Raw genomic sequence first — 18,228 nt, 5'->3', positions numbered from 1 at the left:
TATACACTCACATACCCTACACACTCACAGACACTATACACTCACATACCCTACACACTACCATACCCTACACACTCACAGACACTATACACTCACATACCCTACACACTCACAGACACTATACACTCACATACCCTACACACTCACAGACACTATACACTCACATACCCTACACACTACCATACCCTACACACTCACATACCCTACACACTCACAGACACAATACACTCACATACCCTACACACTCACAGACACTATACACTCACATACCCTACACACTACCATACCCTACACACTCACAGACACTATACACTCACATACCCTACACACTCACAGACACTATACACTCACATACCCTACACACTCACAGACACTATACACTCACATACCCTACACACTACCATACCCTACACACTCACATACACTATACACTCACATACCCTACACACTACCATACCCTACACACTCACATACCCTACACACTCACAGACACTATACACTCACATACCCTACACACTCACAGACACTATACACTCACATACCCTACACACTCACAGACACTACACACTCACATACCCTACACACTCACAGACACTATACACTCACATACCCTACACACTCACAGACACTATACACTCACATACCCTACACACACACAGACACTATACACTCACATACCCTACACACTCACAGACACTACACACTCACATACCCTACACACTCACAGACACTATACACTCACAGACCCTACACACTCACAGACACTACACACTCACAGACCCTACACACACAGACACTATACCCTCACAGACAATACACACTCACATTCCCTACACACTCACAGACACTATACACTCACAGACCCTACACACTCCCAGACCCTACACACTCACAGTCCCTACACACTCACAGACACTATACCCTCACAGACACTACACACTCACATTCCCTACACACTCACAGACACTATACACTCACAGACCCTACACACTCCCAGACCCTACACACTCACAGTCCCTATACACTCACAGACACTACACACTCACAGACACTACACACTCACAGACACTACACACTCACAGACACTATACACTCACAGACCCTACACACTCCCAGACCCTACACACTCCCAGACCCTACACACTCCCAGACCCTACACACTCCCAGACCCTACACACTCCCAGACCCTACACACTCCCAGACCCTACACACTCACATACACAGACCCTACACACTCCCAGACCCTACACACTCACATACACTACACACTCACATACACTACACACTCACATACACTACACACTCCCAGACCCTACACACTCCCAGACCCTACACACTCACATATCCTACATACTCACATACCCTACACACTACCATACCCTACACACTACCATACACTACACACTCACATACCCTACACACTACCATACCCTACACACTCACATACCCTACACACTACCATACCCTACACACTACTATACACTACACACTCACAGACCCTACACACTCACATATCCTACATACTACCATACCCTTCACACTCACATACCCTACACACTACCATACCCTACACACTACCATACCCTACACACTACCATACCCTACACACTACCATACCCTACACACTCCCAGACCCTACACACTCACAGACCCTACACACTCCCAGACCCTACACACTCCCAGACCCTACACACTCCCAGACACTACACACTCACATACACTACACACTCACAGACCCTACACACTCACAGACCCTACACACTCACAGACCCTACATACTCACAGACCCTACACACTCACAGACCCTACACACTCACAGACCCTACACACTCACAGACCCTACATACTCACAGACCCTACACACTCCCAGACCCTACACACTCCCAGACCCTACACACTCCCAGACCCTACACACTCCCAGACCCTACACACTCACAGACCCTACACACTCACAGACCCTACACACTCACATACCCTACACACTCACATACCCTACACACTACCATACCCTACACACTCACATACCCTACACACTACCATACCCTACACACTCACATACCCTACACACTACCATACCCTACACTCACAGACCCTACACACTCACAGACCCTACACACTCACAGACTCTACACACTCACAGAGCCACTCACATACAAGCTGCTGCTACTCTGTTTATCTTATATCCCGTTGACTAATCACCTTACCCCTTTACTGTACATATTTACCTCCATCACTCATGTCCCTGCACATTGTAAATATGGTATTGGAACTGACCCTGTATATACAGTAGTATGCTTACTTACTTATTGTGTTCTTCATATTTCTTCTAATTTCTCGTGTTTTTTTGTAGTATATATGTTTATCTCTTATAAGTATAATTACAAAAATATGTTCTATGTTCAGTATGATGTTTACATGACGTTGTTGACTAGGAGAAGTCAGTCAGTATTTTGGCTCTGATAAGTATGTCCAAATGTCAATCAAATTATTAAAGGCTGACATTTCTCTGCTCCCCAATATAAAGAGACATGTTAGAAAGAAACACTTGGATGAGCACGACTTCTCTCTCTCTCTCTGCCTCCCTCCATCTCTCTTCACAATGAAATCTGTCTCTTTCCCAGCGGTCTTTGCCAGAAAGTAGGGATGCTGGCAGTCAAGTGTTACTTGAGATGTTCGTGTGTGCGTGTGTGTGTGTGTGGGGGGGGGGGGGGGGGGGGGGGGGATTTAAGGTCCTGTTTTTCACTGGTTCATCCTAGTAAAAGGGACAACAGTGGCCTAGCCTAACCTCTCCCCCTCCCTCTCTCCTCCATCCTCCCTCTGTCCTCCATCCTCCTTCTCCATCTTCCTCCTCCCTCTCTCCTCCATCCTCCTCCTCCCTCTCTCCTCCATATTCCTCCTCCCTCTCTCCTCCCTCTGTCCTCCATCCTCCTCCCCTCTTCCTCCTCCCTCTCTCCTCCCCTTTTCCTCCTCCCCTCTTCCTCCTCCCCTCTTCCTGCTCCCTCTTCCTCCTCCCTCCTCCCTCTCTCCTCCCCTCTTCCTGCTCCCTCTCTCCTCCCCTCTTCCTGCTCCCTCTCTTCTCCCATCCTCCCAACCCTGGAGTAGCCAAAGGAGAGGCAGATGTTTCCTCTCCCAAAATTCCTCTCCCACCTTCCCTTCCCTCACTGGAACAACATAAGACTTCCCTCGCTTGCACACACACACACACACACACACACACACAACTGAAATGCTGGCCAGCCGGGGTGAGAGATTTAGCGCCTCTTTGTCGGCTGCTAGCCCTGCCATGGTCAAACCTAAGCTTCCTGCTCCACAAAACACATCCTCTAACTGCCTTCACACACACGCACGCACACACACACACACTCACACAGTGTTCCTCTCACACTCCTAAAAAGATTACTTCTGGGCTGAGGCCATTATACAATTCTACAGCACCCCACCACTCAACAGGGGCCACGCTCTGGGACTCACTAAATAAGACCCTTGAGAGACAGCCACAGATATAGTACATGGACACAACAAGTGTGTGTGTGTGTGTGTGCGTGCGTGCGACTGAGTGCGTGCATGCATGTGTGTGAGTGTGTGTGTGTGTGCGACTGTGTGCTTGCGTGCATGTGTGTGAGTGAGTGAGTGAGTGAGTGAGTGAGTGAGTGAGTGAGTGAGTGAGTGTGTGTGTGTGTGTGTGTGTGCGACTGTGTGCTTGTGTGCATGTGAGTGAGTGTGTGTGTGATTGTGGGCCATATGGCCTGTGTGTATTATAAGGGTGTTGGATTACCTTGCGGTGCAGTGGGACTCGTGACAATCACCTTTCATGTGTGAGTATGTGTTGGAACAGGACATGCATTCAAAGGAAACTGAGGCAATGCTATCAGTGTGGCCGTTTCTACAGCATAAGACACAGCCCCAGGTAACGAGCTGTGTGACGCAAGTGTGTATGTGCGTGTGTTCGTGTGTGTGGTCGTGCCAGCGTGCATGTGTGTGTGACCAGCTCCAAGACGGGCCATTAATGATGTGACGTCACCTCAACCTCACATGTCCACACAGGGTTAGCGCCAGCGGCCGGCATCAGCACCCTGAGAGATGGGCTGGGAGTGATCTCATTTCCTCCATGGCTGCCAGCACTAACAGGACCGCCACTAACAAGGTCCACCAACTCTCACAGGAGGAGGGTCAGAGGCCAGGGTGACACACACCAACACACAATGTCATGATCACACCTTTCACACCACTGCTCTGGAACAGCCTTTATGGTTAGGTCCCAGTGTGTTTATAGGCAGTGTGTGTGTCAGCGTTCATTTCGTACATAACTATGACAAACAACCTATTTTTCCTGACAAAGATAACGAGTCGAGATGCCATGAAAAAAACCCCGTGACAAATGAGTTTTCATTTTAGTTGACGAAAATGTGACGAGACTAGAATTCTAATACACATTCAATTTGCCATCAAGATCCTTTTCATCTGTTTTGTCCAATCATAAGCAAACATACCTTTGCAGACTATTTAATGCGATCCTCTCATTGGCAGAATTAACATCTTTCAGTTGCGCGATCTGATTGAGTTGGGCCTCCTTTCCCAGAGCCTTCGTAGCGTTAAGCTCATCGTTAGAACCATCTTACGATGTATCTTTCGCAGCCAATCTGTTTCCCAGAGCCTTTGTTACTAACGTTGCTCTTGAAAGCCTTTGTACAACTACGAGTGATCTAGACCACTCGTAGAGCAGCCACAGTGCTTCGTCAGATGTATTTTCACCTTCCGTGGAACTTTCTCCGCTAAACATAGAATCAAGATGTTTAGGCTATACGTATCTGTCTGACTGTGACTGCAGATAACTTCAGAACAAAGTGGACTACAAATACAAAGTTGCCAAAGTATTTGCGATTGTTACAAACAACTTTATAATAAAACAATACTTTGATTGAAAATTGAAATGACTGCATTAAAAGAAAAATAGGCTACATGGGCCTATATATTTACATTGCCTTCAGAAACTATTTATACCCCTTGATGTTTTTAACAATTTGAAAATGAAATACAGATATATCTCAATTACATAATTCACACCCCTAAGTGAATACATTTTAGAATCACCTTTGGCAGCAATTACAACTGTGAGTCTTTCTGGGTATGTCTAAGAGCTTTACACACCTGAATTTTACAATATTTGCACATTATTATTTAAAAAATTATTCAAGCTCTGTCAAATTGGTTATTGATCATTGCTAGACAGTAATTTCAAGTCTTGCCATAGATTTCCTTTTCATTTCGAAAAACCTGATTCCACTTTGAGATTATGGGGTATTGTGTGTAGGCCAGTGACATTAAATCTAAATTTAATCCATTTTAAATTCAGGCTGTAACACAACTAAATTTGTAAAAAGTCAAGGGGTGTGAATACTTTCTGAAGGCACTCTAAATCATATTAAAATATTTAATGGGTGGCGCAGGTGCAGGTCTAGGGCACTGCATCGCAGCGCTAGCTGTGCCACCAGAGACTCTGGGTTCGCGCCCAGGCTCTGTCGCAGCCGGCCGCGACCGGGAAGTCCGTGGGGCGACGCACAATTGGCCTAGCGTTGTCCGGGTTAGGGAGGGTTTGGCCAGTAGGGATATCCTTGTCTCATCACGCACCAGCGACTCCTGTGGCGGGCGCAGTGCGTGCTAATCAAGGTTGCCAGGTGCACAGTGTTTCCTCCGAAACTTTGGTGCGGCTGGCTTCCGGGTTGGATGCGCGCTGTGTTAAGAAGCAGTGCGGCTTGGTTGGGTTGTGTTTCGGAGGACGCATGGCTTTTGACCTTTGTCTCTCCCGAGCCCGTACGGGAGTCGTAGCGATGAGACAAGATAGTAACTAATAAAAAATTGGATACCATGAAATTGGGGAGAAAAAGGGGGTAAAAATTCTAAAAAATTAAAAATAAATTATATTGAGTTTTATTTTGCTACTAGGCTACAATCTGTCATTTTTGCCTCAATATGTTTAATGATGTGTGACAAGATGTGTGCAACGATGTGCCCAACCTGTGGTTTAATAAGCCGCCTCAATATTTGCAGCCATACAGTAGTTGTAAATATCTTTCTAGGAGCTGATCCATCATCAGTATTGTGTTATAATTCTAATCTTAAGGAAATATTTGAGTGGAGAAGGCTGATCCGAGAGCAGCGTTGCTTTTCTTCGGATCCTATCAGTATCGACACATGGTTTAACAATGCACTTAGCGAACGTTCTCTCTACGTGCATGTTCGGGAAACACTCTTAAAAAGTTAGCTGGTAAATAATGATGCAACTGGTACGATCATCGTAATGCTTAAGTTACATCACAACTGGTACGATCATCGTAATGCTTAAGTTACATAGCAACTGGTACGATCATTGTAATGCTTAAGTTACATCACAACTGGTACGATCATCGTAATGCTTAAGTTACATCACAACTGGTACGATCATCGTAATGCTTAAGTTTCATCACAACTGGTACGATCACCGTAATGCTTAAGTTACATCACAACTGGTACGATCATCGTAATGCTTAAGTTACATCACAACTGGTACGATCATCGTAATGCTTAACTTCTTGCGACTAGGTGGCGCTATTAAAAATGTTGGATAAAAAACGTTCCCGTTTTAAACAAGATATTTTGTCACGAAAAGATGCTCGACTATGCATATAATTGACAGCTTTGGAAAGAAAACACTCTGACGTTTCCAAAACTGCAAAGATATTGTCTGTGAGTGCCACAGAACTGATGTTACAGGCGAAACCCAGATAAAAATCCAACCAGGAATTTTTTGAAACCGCCTCATGCCAATGACTCCTTATATGGCTGTGAATGAGCTACGAATGAGCTTATTCCCCAAGGTGTCTACAGCATTGTGACGTCTTTTTAGGCATTTCCATTGAAGAATGGCTGTAAGGGACCATATATAGCATGTGGTCACATGGTGTCTCCCGCAGAAAATCTTGCGTAAAATACTGAGGTAGCCATTTTTCCAAAAGCTTCTTATGAGAAACCAATTGCCTCGACGGATATATTATCGAATATATATGTTAAAAACACCTTGAGGATGGATCCTAAACAACGTTTGCCGTGTTTCTGTCGATATTATGGAGCAAATTTTGAAAAAAGTTTGGCGTTATAGTTGTAGCATTTTCCGGTCGATTTCTCAGCCAAGCATGATGAAGAAACGGGAGCTATTTCGCCTACAAAAATACTATTTTTGGAAAAAAGGAACATTTGCTATCTAACTGGGAGTCTCCTGAGTGAAAACATCCAAAGTTCTTCAAAGGTAAATTATTTAATTTGATTGCTTTTCTTATTTTCGTGAAAATGTTGCCTGCTGCCAGCAGAGCCTAGCATAGCATTATGCCATGATAAACTTACACAAATGCTTGTCTAGCGTTGGCTGTAACGCATATTTTGAAAATCTGAGATGACAGTGTTGTTAACAAAAGGCTAAGCTTGTGTTTGAATATATTTATTTCATTTCATTTGCGATTTTCATGAATAGGAAAAGTTTCTAGGGGTATTTATGTCTGCTGCGTTATGCTAATGCGTTTGAGGCGATGATTATGCTCCCGGATACGGGATTGCTCGTCGCAAGAGGTTTTAAGTTACATCACAACTGGTACGATCATCGTAATGCTTAAGTTACATCACAACTGGTACGATCATCGTAATGCTTAAGTTTCATCACAACTGGTACGATCATCGTAATGCTTAAGTTACATCACAACTGGTACGATCATCGTAATGCTTAAGTTACATCACAACTGGTACGATCATCGTAATGCTTAAGTTTCATCACAACTGGTACGATCATCGTAATGCTTAAGTTACATCACAACTGGTACGATCATCCTAATGCTTAAGTTACATCACAACTGGTACGATCATCGTAATGCTTAAGTTACATCACAACTGGTACGATCATCGTAATGCTTAAGTTACATCACAACTGGTACGATCATCGTAATGCTTAAGTTACTGGGAAACGAGGCCCTGATCTGCCCGGCTCTCCCACACAGCTCAGGCTGTCACTTCAGTCACTTCAGTCTCTTTTGAACTGATGTGCAGCCCACTTCAACTGGAGCGAACCTAAGACAGCTTTGATCACATCCCATGTGCAGTTATTCATCTCACATTTCCCAAATGCGAGTGCAGTTGTTTTTTGTAATGATACTTGCTGAATATTAGGAGTGCAGTAATATTACTGCCATTGTTGGAAAGCTCAGATTCTCCCCTTTTAAATGAAATCAATGTTATTTACCCTCATCTCAAGGCTATGACAGGGAGAAAAGAGCATATGCCTAAATTGTTTAACCTGCAGCCAAGGATTTGTGGCCTATACGGTACAATAGCAGTGTGCCAGCTATTTGGGGGGATAGTAAGACTAGTTGAACAAGGCTATCTTAATGTGCACATCATGGAAGGTAAATATGAATTATTTCATGGAGAAAAAATGCACTGATAAATATATGACAAAATTACTGACTAAAACTAGACTAAAATTGTCCAGAGTTTGAGTCGACAACTAAAACTAAGTAGGATGAAATTACAAAATGTGACAAAGACTAAAACGTATTTTAGTCATAAAGGCTAAAACTAAATCTAAAATATCTGCCAAAATTAACACTGCTGTGTGTGTGTGTGTGTGTGTGTGTGTGTGTGTGTGAGCTCACAACGCCATTCATAGAGGGTGATTCTTCACTCCAAGGCATCCAATCTCTTCAGAGAATTGACCAGGGCAGGTATTTGTGGATTGGGGTCACAAGAGTGGGGGAGAGAGGGAGGGAATAGAGAGAGGAAGAGAGCGAGAGAGGGAGAAAGAGAGACAGAGAGAGAGAGAGGGAGAAAGAGAGAGACGATTGAGAATGGACCAGGTCAGGTATTTGTGGATTGGGTTCGCAAGAGTGGGGGGGGGGTCAGGTGATGATGAGCAGGGGGTGCAGGGTTAGGTGTTGATGAGAAATATAGAAGTTGAAAAATGATAAAGTCCTGTGGAGCATTTCCCCCAGCAGCCATCCACACCTGATTATATTTACCCTTTGAACCCAAAGACAAAAAGGGCACAGGGTAAACGGAACGTGGTGTGTGTGCGTGTCCTACCTGTCTAGGGCAGTGCTGGTTGCCATACTCCTAGCGAAGCCCTTTAGCCCCAGGTGTCTGAAGTAGGGGATGCAGGAGAGGTTGGCAGCCATGACAGCCAAGGAGTCTGATGGGTTCACAAAGAAACCATTCTCACCCAGGATCATATACCGGTCCTGCGAATACACACACCAATACATACCCTCTTCAACCAGACAACAATCCATGGAGAACTAACCAATACATCATTGATAAAAACAGCATGTTAAAGATGAATATTGTTGTTACTCCCGTACCCTACCAGTTGATAAACTGTTGTTTTAATTGCATCTGTCACAATCAAATCAAATGTATGGGACACCTACTTCCTACTAAGATGCATCATCGTGAGCACCGGGGGAGGGCTCCAATAGGACGCAATACAGTAACATAATTCTCCTGATGCTAGGCTAAGTAATTGAGTTAGGCTAATGTGCGTGAGCATGGCACTGCTAGAAATTACTATGTGAAAATGTTGTGGAAAAAATGTGACGTTTGTTTTGTCACAGATATTAGCTGGTTCCATTGCTTAACATCCTGTTATTGACCAGCATATAAATACAGACAGAAACATGGCAATTCCAAGTTCCCAAGTTCCCCTGTGTCCACATAGGTCCAGTGCTTGATTTGGCTTGCTGTCATGGAACCAAAGGAATAGACCCAAAAGTATAAAACCTGCCCATTTTAGCAGATTCAAACATGGTCCTCAAACATGCTCATCAGCTCTCCAGAATTTGTATTCTAGTACTTTGCATTATTACATCCACTGTTTCTCTCCTCCTCTCAGTTTCAGCTGTCTCACCCCGTCTGCATCGAGCGCAGCTCCGAAACCAAAGTCTCCACCCTTCATGGCATCGACCAATGGGGCTGCATATGTGAGGCTGGGCTCTGGAGGCCGGCCCCCAAAGTCCTCCAGGGGGACACAGTTGACGGCAGCGTTGGCAGGAGCACCCAGCTCATCACACAGGATACGGCGTACATACGGACCCATCACTGACAATAGAATAGAAAATAATAGAATAGAACACCATGAACATACCACAGCAGTGAGCGCCTGATACAATACTGTTACCAATCTGGTCTTTGCGAGTGTTATCTTACCTCCATTCATGGCGTCTACGCGTATCTTCAGCTGTTCAGGTCCTGTCAGAAGGGTCTTGATGGCGCTGAAGTCAAAGATGGTTCTCAGCAGGTTGAGGTACACCTCCACTGAGTCCACTATCTCAACTACCAACACACAGGACAGGAGAGGAGTCTATTACAGGGGCTGAGTCACTGGCTTACTAGGGCTCTTTCATACCGTCCCTAGGAGGGGTGCGTCACTTGAGTGGGTTGAGTCACTGATGTGATCTTCCTGTCTGGGTTGGCGTCCCCCCCTTGGGTTGTGCCGTGGCGGAGATCTTTGTGGGCTATACTCGGCCTTGTCTCAGGATGGTAAGTTGGTGGTTGAAGATATCCCTCTAGTAGTGTGGGGGCTGTGCTTTGGCAAAGTGGGTGAGGTTATATCCTTCCTGTTTGGCCCTGTCCGGGGGTGTCCTCGGATGGGGCCACAGTGTCTCCTGACCCCTCCTGTCTCAGCCTCCAGTATTTATGCTGCAGTAGTTTACGTGTCGGGGGGCTAGGGTCAGTTTGTTATATCTGGAGTACTTATTCTGTCCTATCCGGTGTCCTGTGCGAATTTAAGTATGCTCTCTCTAATTCTCTCTTTCTCTCTTTCTTTCTCTCTCTCGGAGGACCTGAGCCCTAGGACCATGCCTCAAGACTACCTGACATGATGACTCCTTGCTGTCCCCAGTCCACCTGGCCGTGCTGCTGCTCCAGTTTCAACTGTTCTGCCTGTGATTATTATTATTTGACCATGCTGGTCATTTATGAACATTTGAACATCTTGGCCATGTTCTGTTAGAATCTCCATCCGGCACAGCCAGAAGAGGACTGGCCACCCCACATAGCCTGGTTCCTCTCTAGGTTTCTTCCTAGGTTTTGGACTTTCTAGGGAGTTTTTCCTAGCCACCGTGCTTCTACACCTGCATTGCTTGCTGTTTGGGGTTTTAGGCTGGGTTTCTGTACAGCACTTTGAGATATCAGCTGATGTACGAAGGGCTATATAAATACATTTGATTTGATTTTGTGTGTATCTGCATGTGTATATCCACCCAATAGTACATATGCTACTTTGCATGCAAGAACAGGGTGTATGTGTGGTGTATGGCGCGTGTGAGAGTAGCATGGCGCGTGTGTATGCTCTGTGTGTGTGTCCAGTACCTCTGAAGGGTTTGAACTTGTTCTCCAGGTCAAAGTCGTGGCGTCCCAGTCTGGCCAGGTCTATGTGGAGGTCAGGACAGATGGTGTACTCCTCCAGGGTCCTGCTCACCTGGGCAATCTTCTCCATCACTGTGTCCGGAGACGGGCCTATCGGGGGGAGAGGACACAGTTACCATGGGAACCATTGTTTTCAAATGAAGTGGCCTATTGCTGGTCAATTGTTGTTGTTATACCTGTTTAACAAGAGTGATAGAAGCATACGGTGTGTGTTGGAAATAAGGCACCACCGATGAGTATTCATAAGAAGTTAAATAACATTATTCTCTATATTGAGAAGTCATATTACTGAGAAGTCATATATACTATACATACAAAAGTATGTGGACAGGACACCGCTTCAAATTACTAGATTCAGCTATGTCAACCACACCCGTTGCTGACAGGCGTATAAAATTGAGCACACCGCCATGCAATCTTCATAGACAAACATTGGCCTTACTGAATTGCTCTGTGACTTTCAACGTTGCACCGTCATTGGATGTCACCTTTCCAACTTGTCAGTTCTAGAGCTTCCCCGGTCAACTGTAAGTGCTGTTATCGTGGACTGGAAACGTCTAGGAGCAACAACGGCTCAGCCGCAAAGTGGTAGGCCACACGAGCTCACAGAACGGGACCACTGACTGCTGAAGTGCGTAGAACGTAAAAAATCTTTGTCCTCGTTGCATCACTCACTACCGAGTACCAAACTGCTTCTGGAAGCAACGTCAGCACAATAACTGTTCGTCGGGAGCACAAGCCTAAGATCATCATGCGCAATAGGAAGCGTCAGCTGGAGTGGTGGAAAGCTCGCTGCCACTGGACTCTATAGCAGTGGAAACGTGTTCTCTAGAGTGATGAATCGTGCTTCACCATCTGGCAATCCACTGGACGAATCTGGGTTTGGCGGATGCCAGGAGAACGCTACCTGCCCCAATGCATTGTGCCAACTGTAAAGTTTGGTGGAAGAGGAATAATGGTCTGTTTTTCATGGTTCTGGCCTGTTAGTTCCAGTGAAGGGAAATCTTACCGCTACAGCGTACAATGATATTCTAGATGATTCTGTGCTTCCAACTTTGTGGCAACAATTTGGTGAAGGCCCTTTCCTGTTTCAGCATGACAATGCCTCCATGCACAAAGCTAGGTCCATAATGAATGGTTTGTCGCGACCGGTGTGGAAGATCTTCACTGGGCTGCACAGAACCCTGACCTCAACCCCATCGAACACCTTTGGGATGAATTGGAATGCTGACTGCGAGCCAGGCCTAATCGCCCAAAATCAGTGCCCGACCTCACTAATGCTCTTGAGGCTGAATGGAAGCAAGTCCCTGCAGTAATGTTCCAACATCTAGTGAAAAGCCTTCCCAGAAGAGTGGTGGCTGTTATAGCAGCAAAGGGGGGACCAACTCCATATTAATGCAGTGTATTAGCAATATAGTGTGTTAGCAATGCATAATATGCTATATGTGAGACTGTAAGAAGCTACTGGGATCATGACGAAGCAACTGGGGTCATGTAGACATTCATAAAGAAGACATTGTGTAGAGTCCTTTTGAGAGCCACAGTCACAGATTCACAGTCACAGAGCCATAGTCACAGTCACAGAGCCACGGTCACAGAGTTACAGTCACAGAGCCACAGTCACAGGGCCACAGAGATAACTGGTGTGAGATGAGGAGAGCAACACCACTTTGATCTATGTATATGACTGGAAGATGACTGAGATTTTAAGCATTTCAACTGAAAGTTCTACAGCTGTTGTATTCTGCGCACGTGACAAATACACTTTGATTCCACAGCAAAGCTCTGGGGACTTGGAAGGAAGGCCATGATGGCACTCTGAGAATATGAGTCTTCCTTTTCTAAAGAAAACATGGATAGCTGCTGGGACTATGAAAGGACTATGGTGCCAACTCCCTCACCTCAGGTAATAAACCACCAATCTTGTATTTGTATAGCACCTTTAACAAATGCATATATCTCAAAGTGCTCAATTACAACCTAAAGCCAACAAGAGCAAGCAGGAGAATCTGGGGCAAGAAAATGACTTAGGTAGGAAGACATCCATCAATCATTTAACTTACTAACAGCTGGCAGATTGACAGCAATCAGTCAAATTATCGCCTCACCTCCATTGGCCACATTGAATTTGACCCCAAAGTCTCCCCCGGGGCCTCCTGGGTTGTGACTGGCTGTCAGAATGATTCCACCAATGGCCTTGATCTTCCTGATGATGCAGGACACAGCAGGGGTGGACAGGAGGCCGTTGTGGCCAATCACCAGACGGCCAATCTGACAGACACACAGACAGAGTGAGAGTTGAAGGAACTTCAGCTGAATGAATCTCATTCTGGGACCTATCTTCATATAGAGGTGATTACTTTACGTGAACATGTAGGGATATAGTACACACAGTAATTGTACAATGCATTATTATTCAACCTTAAAGCATGTACAAAAATTGCAACTCAGTAATAAAAAGGCCTATTATTGTAGACTAGCTCAGTGTAGCTTCAGCCTACAGAATGATTTCATTCACATTTCTTTATCGTAACGATCTTCATCTCTTTTGTCAAGTGTTATTTTTTAGAACAAGTCACATGGCTCCTGTCATGATGCTCAGGGCGTCATCTTTCCAGAAGCGTCCAGAAGTTGGCACCGATGAAGGGAAGGATGCAGACGTATTACCACGCTCAGACTAGGTTACATTCCAGACGGTCATCTTCGGCGTCCACATCCATTTACTGAAGAAAAGTCTCACATGTTTTGGCCCTGGGCTAGTGTTTCAACTACTCTAAATAAAAGTGTCCTCATTCACGGGGAATTCATTTTTATGACGTTGGAGCAATCTCCTCACTTCTTGATTCAGAGAGATTGAGAGAGCTATATTTATGTTTATTTATTTTCCCTTTTGTACTTTAACTATTTGCACATCATTACAACACTGTATATATACATAATATGACATTTGAAATGTCTTTATTGTTTTGGAACTTCTGTGAGTGTAATATTTACTGTACATTTTTATTGTTTATTACACTTTTGTTTATCATCTATTTCACTTGCTTTGGCAATGTTAACATACGTTTCCCATACCAATAAAGCCCTTGAGAGAGATAGAGAGAGAGAGAGAGAGAATACCCCATAATAACAAAGTGATTTTTTTTATATAAATATATATACATTTAAATAAATAGATATACATATATTGAAAATGAAATACAGAAACATGTCATTTACATAAGTATTCACACCCCTGAGTCAATACTTTGTAGAAGCACATTTGGCAGACACCGCTTTGGATCAATAGGGCCCTTTGCACTTTACATCTGCCATGTCCTGTCAGCAACCCTGTTATAGGCCTATCATCATTCCATACTCTGCCCCCAGCATTTCACAAATATTTGTTCAAGGTCTTCCCAGCGCTTATATCCTGAGTTTGGCTTGTGGCCACTAAACTGACTGGGTATCCCCAAAGCCTTGAGAGGCGTGGGCAGGAAAGGAGTGGACGAGGGATGGAACAGCCGATAAGGCAGACAGGAGACATTTGGCTGGGCCAGCAAAAAAACAGACCCATCTCAAAACAAATACATTCCCCTCAGATTTTCCTTTGGCACTTCACCAAGCTTGATATCGCACAGATCTGAGAACAGTGTCCTTTCCAAGCGCTCTGCGGAATTGGGTAACGGCCTAATGGGTAATGGCCAGTCAAGCAGACATGCGCAAACACACACGCTGACACTTGGATAGGCTTTAGGACCTACAGTGCCTTCAGAAAGTATTCACACCCCGTGACTTATTCCACATTTGTTGTGTTACAGCCTAAATTCAAAAAGGATTACATTGCAAAAAAAATCACCAGTCTACAAATTTTGCAAATGTATTTAAAATGAAATACATAAATGTCTATTTTACATTAAGTATTCACTGTGACTGTGACTATGGCTCTGTGACTGTGAATCTGTGACTCTGGCTCTGAGACTGTAACTCTGTGACTATGGCTCTGTGACCCTGTGACTCTGTGACTGTGAATCTGTGACTGTGGCTCTCAAAAGGACTCTACACATTGTCTTCTTTATCAATGTGTACATGACCCCCTGAGTCAATACGTTGTAGAAGCACCTTTGGCAGTGATTACAGCTGTGAGATGTCCTGGGTAAGTCTCTAAGAACTTTCCACACTCGGATTGTGCAACATTTACCCATTATTCTTTTAGCATTCTTCCAAGCTCTGGCAAATTGGTTGTTTATAATTTGTCGACAACGATTATCAGGTCTTGCCATATATTTTCAAGTTGATTTAGATCAAAACTGTGACTTAGCCACTCAGGAACATTCTCTGTCTTCTTGGTAAGCAACTCCAGTGTAGATTTGGCTTTTCCACATTTTTTGCAGTTTAACTTCAGTGCCTTGTTGCAAACAGGATGCATGTTTTGGAATATTTTATTCTGTACAGGCTTCCTTATTTTTACTCTGTCAATTAGGTTAGTATTGTTGAGTAACTACAATGTGGTTGATCCATCCTCCTATCACAGCCATTAAACTCTGCAACTGTTTTATAGTCACCAGTGGCCTCATGGTGAAATCCCTGAGCTGTTTCCTTCCTCTCCGGCAACTGACTTAGGAAGGACGTCTGTATCTTTGTAGTGACTAAGTGTAATTAATAACTTCATTATTCTCAGAGGGATATTCAATGTCTGCTTTTTAATTATTTATTTTTTTACCCATCTACCAACAGGTCCCCTTCTTTGCAAGGCACTGGAAACCTCCCTAGTCTTTGTGTTTGAATCTGTGCTTGAAATTCACTGCTCAACTGAGGGACCTTACAAATAATTGTATGTGTGGGGTACAGATGAGGTGGTCATTAAAAAATCTTGTTAAACCATATTATTGCACACAGAGTGAGTCCATGCAACTTGTTATGTAACTTGTTAAGCACATTTTTACTCCTGAACTTATTTATGTTTGTCATAACAAAACATTTCAGCTTTTCATGTTGAATTAAGTTGCAAACATATTGTGTGTAAGCCAGTGACACAACATCGCAATTTAATCTATTATAAATTCAGGCTGTATTCAAGGGGTGTGAATACTTTCTGAAGGCACTCTAAATCACATTGAAATCATATTGCGATTATTATTATTATTATTATCTGACCCTGCTGGTCATTTATGAACATTTGAACATCTTGGCCATGTACTGTTATAATCTCCACCTGGCACAGTCAGAAGAGGACTGGCCACCCCTCATAGCCTGGTTCCTCTCTAGGTTTATTCCTAGGTTCCTGCCTTTCTAGGGAGTGTTTCCTAGCCACCGTGCTTCTACATCTGCATTAATTGCTGTTTGGATTTTAGGCTGGGTTTCTGTATAGCACTTTGTGACATTGGCTGATGTAAAAATGACTTACTTAAGGCAAAAATGAAAGGAGGGTGCTTGGGTAGGCGTATAACGCAAACATCTAGCAACCCAAAGTTTAGATGTTTTAGCTAATTAGCAACTACTTTGTTAGCTAACCCTTCCCCTAACCCTAACCTTAAAACCTTTTAGCTAACCTTTCCCCTAACCCTAACCTAACTTCTAAGCTTAACCCCAACTCTAACCCCTAGAGATAGCTAATGATAGCATCAGTCACCTAGCCACCTAGCTAACAATAGCCACAACAAATTGGAATTCGTAACATATCATACGTTTTTTGCAAATTCATAACCTATTGTATGAATTGCAATTCATAACATTTCATACGAATTGTAATTTGTAACATACGATACGAATATGATGATGGATTAATACATACAATACGAAACGTAACATATCATACGAATTGGAAAGTCTCAGATTTACATAGAGTATAGTACGAAATGCTCTTGCGACTACATTTATATTTATTCTGTTGTTGGAGTACACTCAGACCATTCCAACACAGAAAATAGGATTTTTAACATAGTTAATTACCATTTTTTTGGAAGGAAAACAATTTCACTCATATTATAATTAATTATAGGTCATATTTCATAGAAGTCTGGAAACACTGGACAGTTACTGTAAAACCAGGGATTTTTGTTCTCTAAATGAAACTACCCCTCCAGCCGTCTGGCCGTGTTGGTGGGTAACCTTCATTAATTGAGACAAGTACTGTATGTAGCCCTATGTCATGTGGCAAATTTTCCTCATTAGAGAGCCTTATCTTTTGCTTACTGTACCCCCCCACCCATATTCATGTGTGTTGTCCAAATAATGTGCTAGCAGGGAATATGTTTTACCTGATAGAATCCTTTAACTTTGTGCTACATTCCACAGGGCCTACACACAACCAAGGCCATACTGTTGATCTGATGCTGTCCTATGGTCTGAATATTGACGACTTGGAAACTATTGATGTGTGTGTCTCTGACCATCTCAGTATTGTTTTTTTAAAAGCTTTTTAAAATTATTTCTGCCAAAGTCTCACTTTAAATATTCTGACAGAATCTCACTTTAAATAATCTGCCAGAGTCTCACCTTAAATAATATGCCAGAGTCTCATCACCTGCCAGTCTCACTTTAAATAATCTGCCAGTCTCACCTTAAATAATATGCCAGAGTCTCACTTTAAATAATTTGCCAGTCTCACTTTAAATATTCTGTCAGACTCTCACTTTAAATCATCTGCCAGAGTTTCACTGTAAATAATCTGCCAGTCTCACCTTAAATCATCTACCAGAGTCTCACCTTCAATCATCTGCCAGAGTCTCACCTTAAATGATCACACTTGTGCTTTAAAAAAAGGAACTTAGAAAGGCTGGAAGCAAATGGAAGACCTGACAACTT

The 18,228-nt window shown here is 43.7% G+C and overlaps 1 protein-coding gene across 2 annotated transcripts in view; it reads right to left on the bottom strand.

The window, feature by feature from the left end:
- LOC110536297 (phosphoglucomutase-like protein 5) overlaps window positions 1-18,228 on the bottom strand; it is a 51,526-nt gene that overhangs the window by 29,313 nt on the left and 3,985 nt on the right. For both annotated transcript variants that reach the window (XM_036936211.2, XM_036936210.2), the window contains exons 2-6: window positions 13,551-13,713; window positions 11,386-11,532; window positions 10,222-10,347; window positions 9,923-10,113; window positions 9,103-9,257 (exon numbers count right to left, since the gene is read on the bottom strand). In XM_036936211.2, the coding sequence (XP_036792106.1) occupies window positions 9,103-9,257; window positions 9,923-10,113; window positions 10,222-10,347; window positions 11,386-11,532; window positions 13,551-13,713 (782 nt within the window). The remainder of the gene's footprint in view (window positions 1-9,102; window positions 9,258-9,922; window positions 10,114-10,221; window positions 10,348-11,385; window positions 11,533-13,550; window positions 13,714-18,228) is intronic.

This window comes from Oncorhynchus mykiss, chromosome 11, assembly GCF_057628025.1.
Source record: "Oncorhynchus mykiss isolate SJ-2025 chromosome 11, ASM5762802v1, whole genome shotgun sequence".
NCBI lineage: Eukaryota > Metazoa > Chordata > Actinopteri > Salmoniformes > Salmonidae > Oncorhynchus > Oncorhynchus mykiss.
The sequence above is the reverse complement of the archived record's forward strand: the minus strand, read 5'-3'. Positions and strand labels throughout refer to the sequence as shown.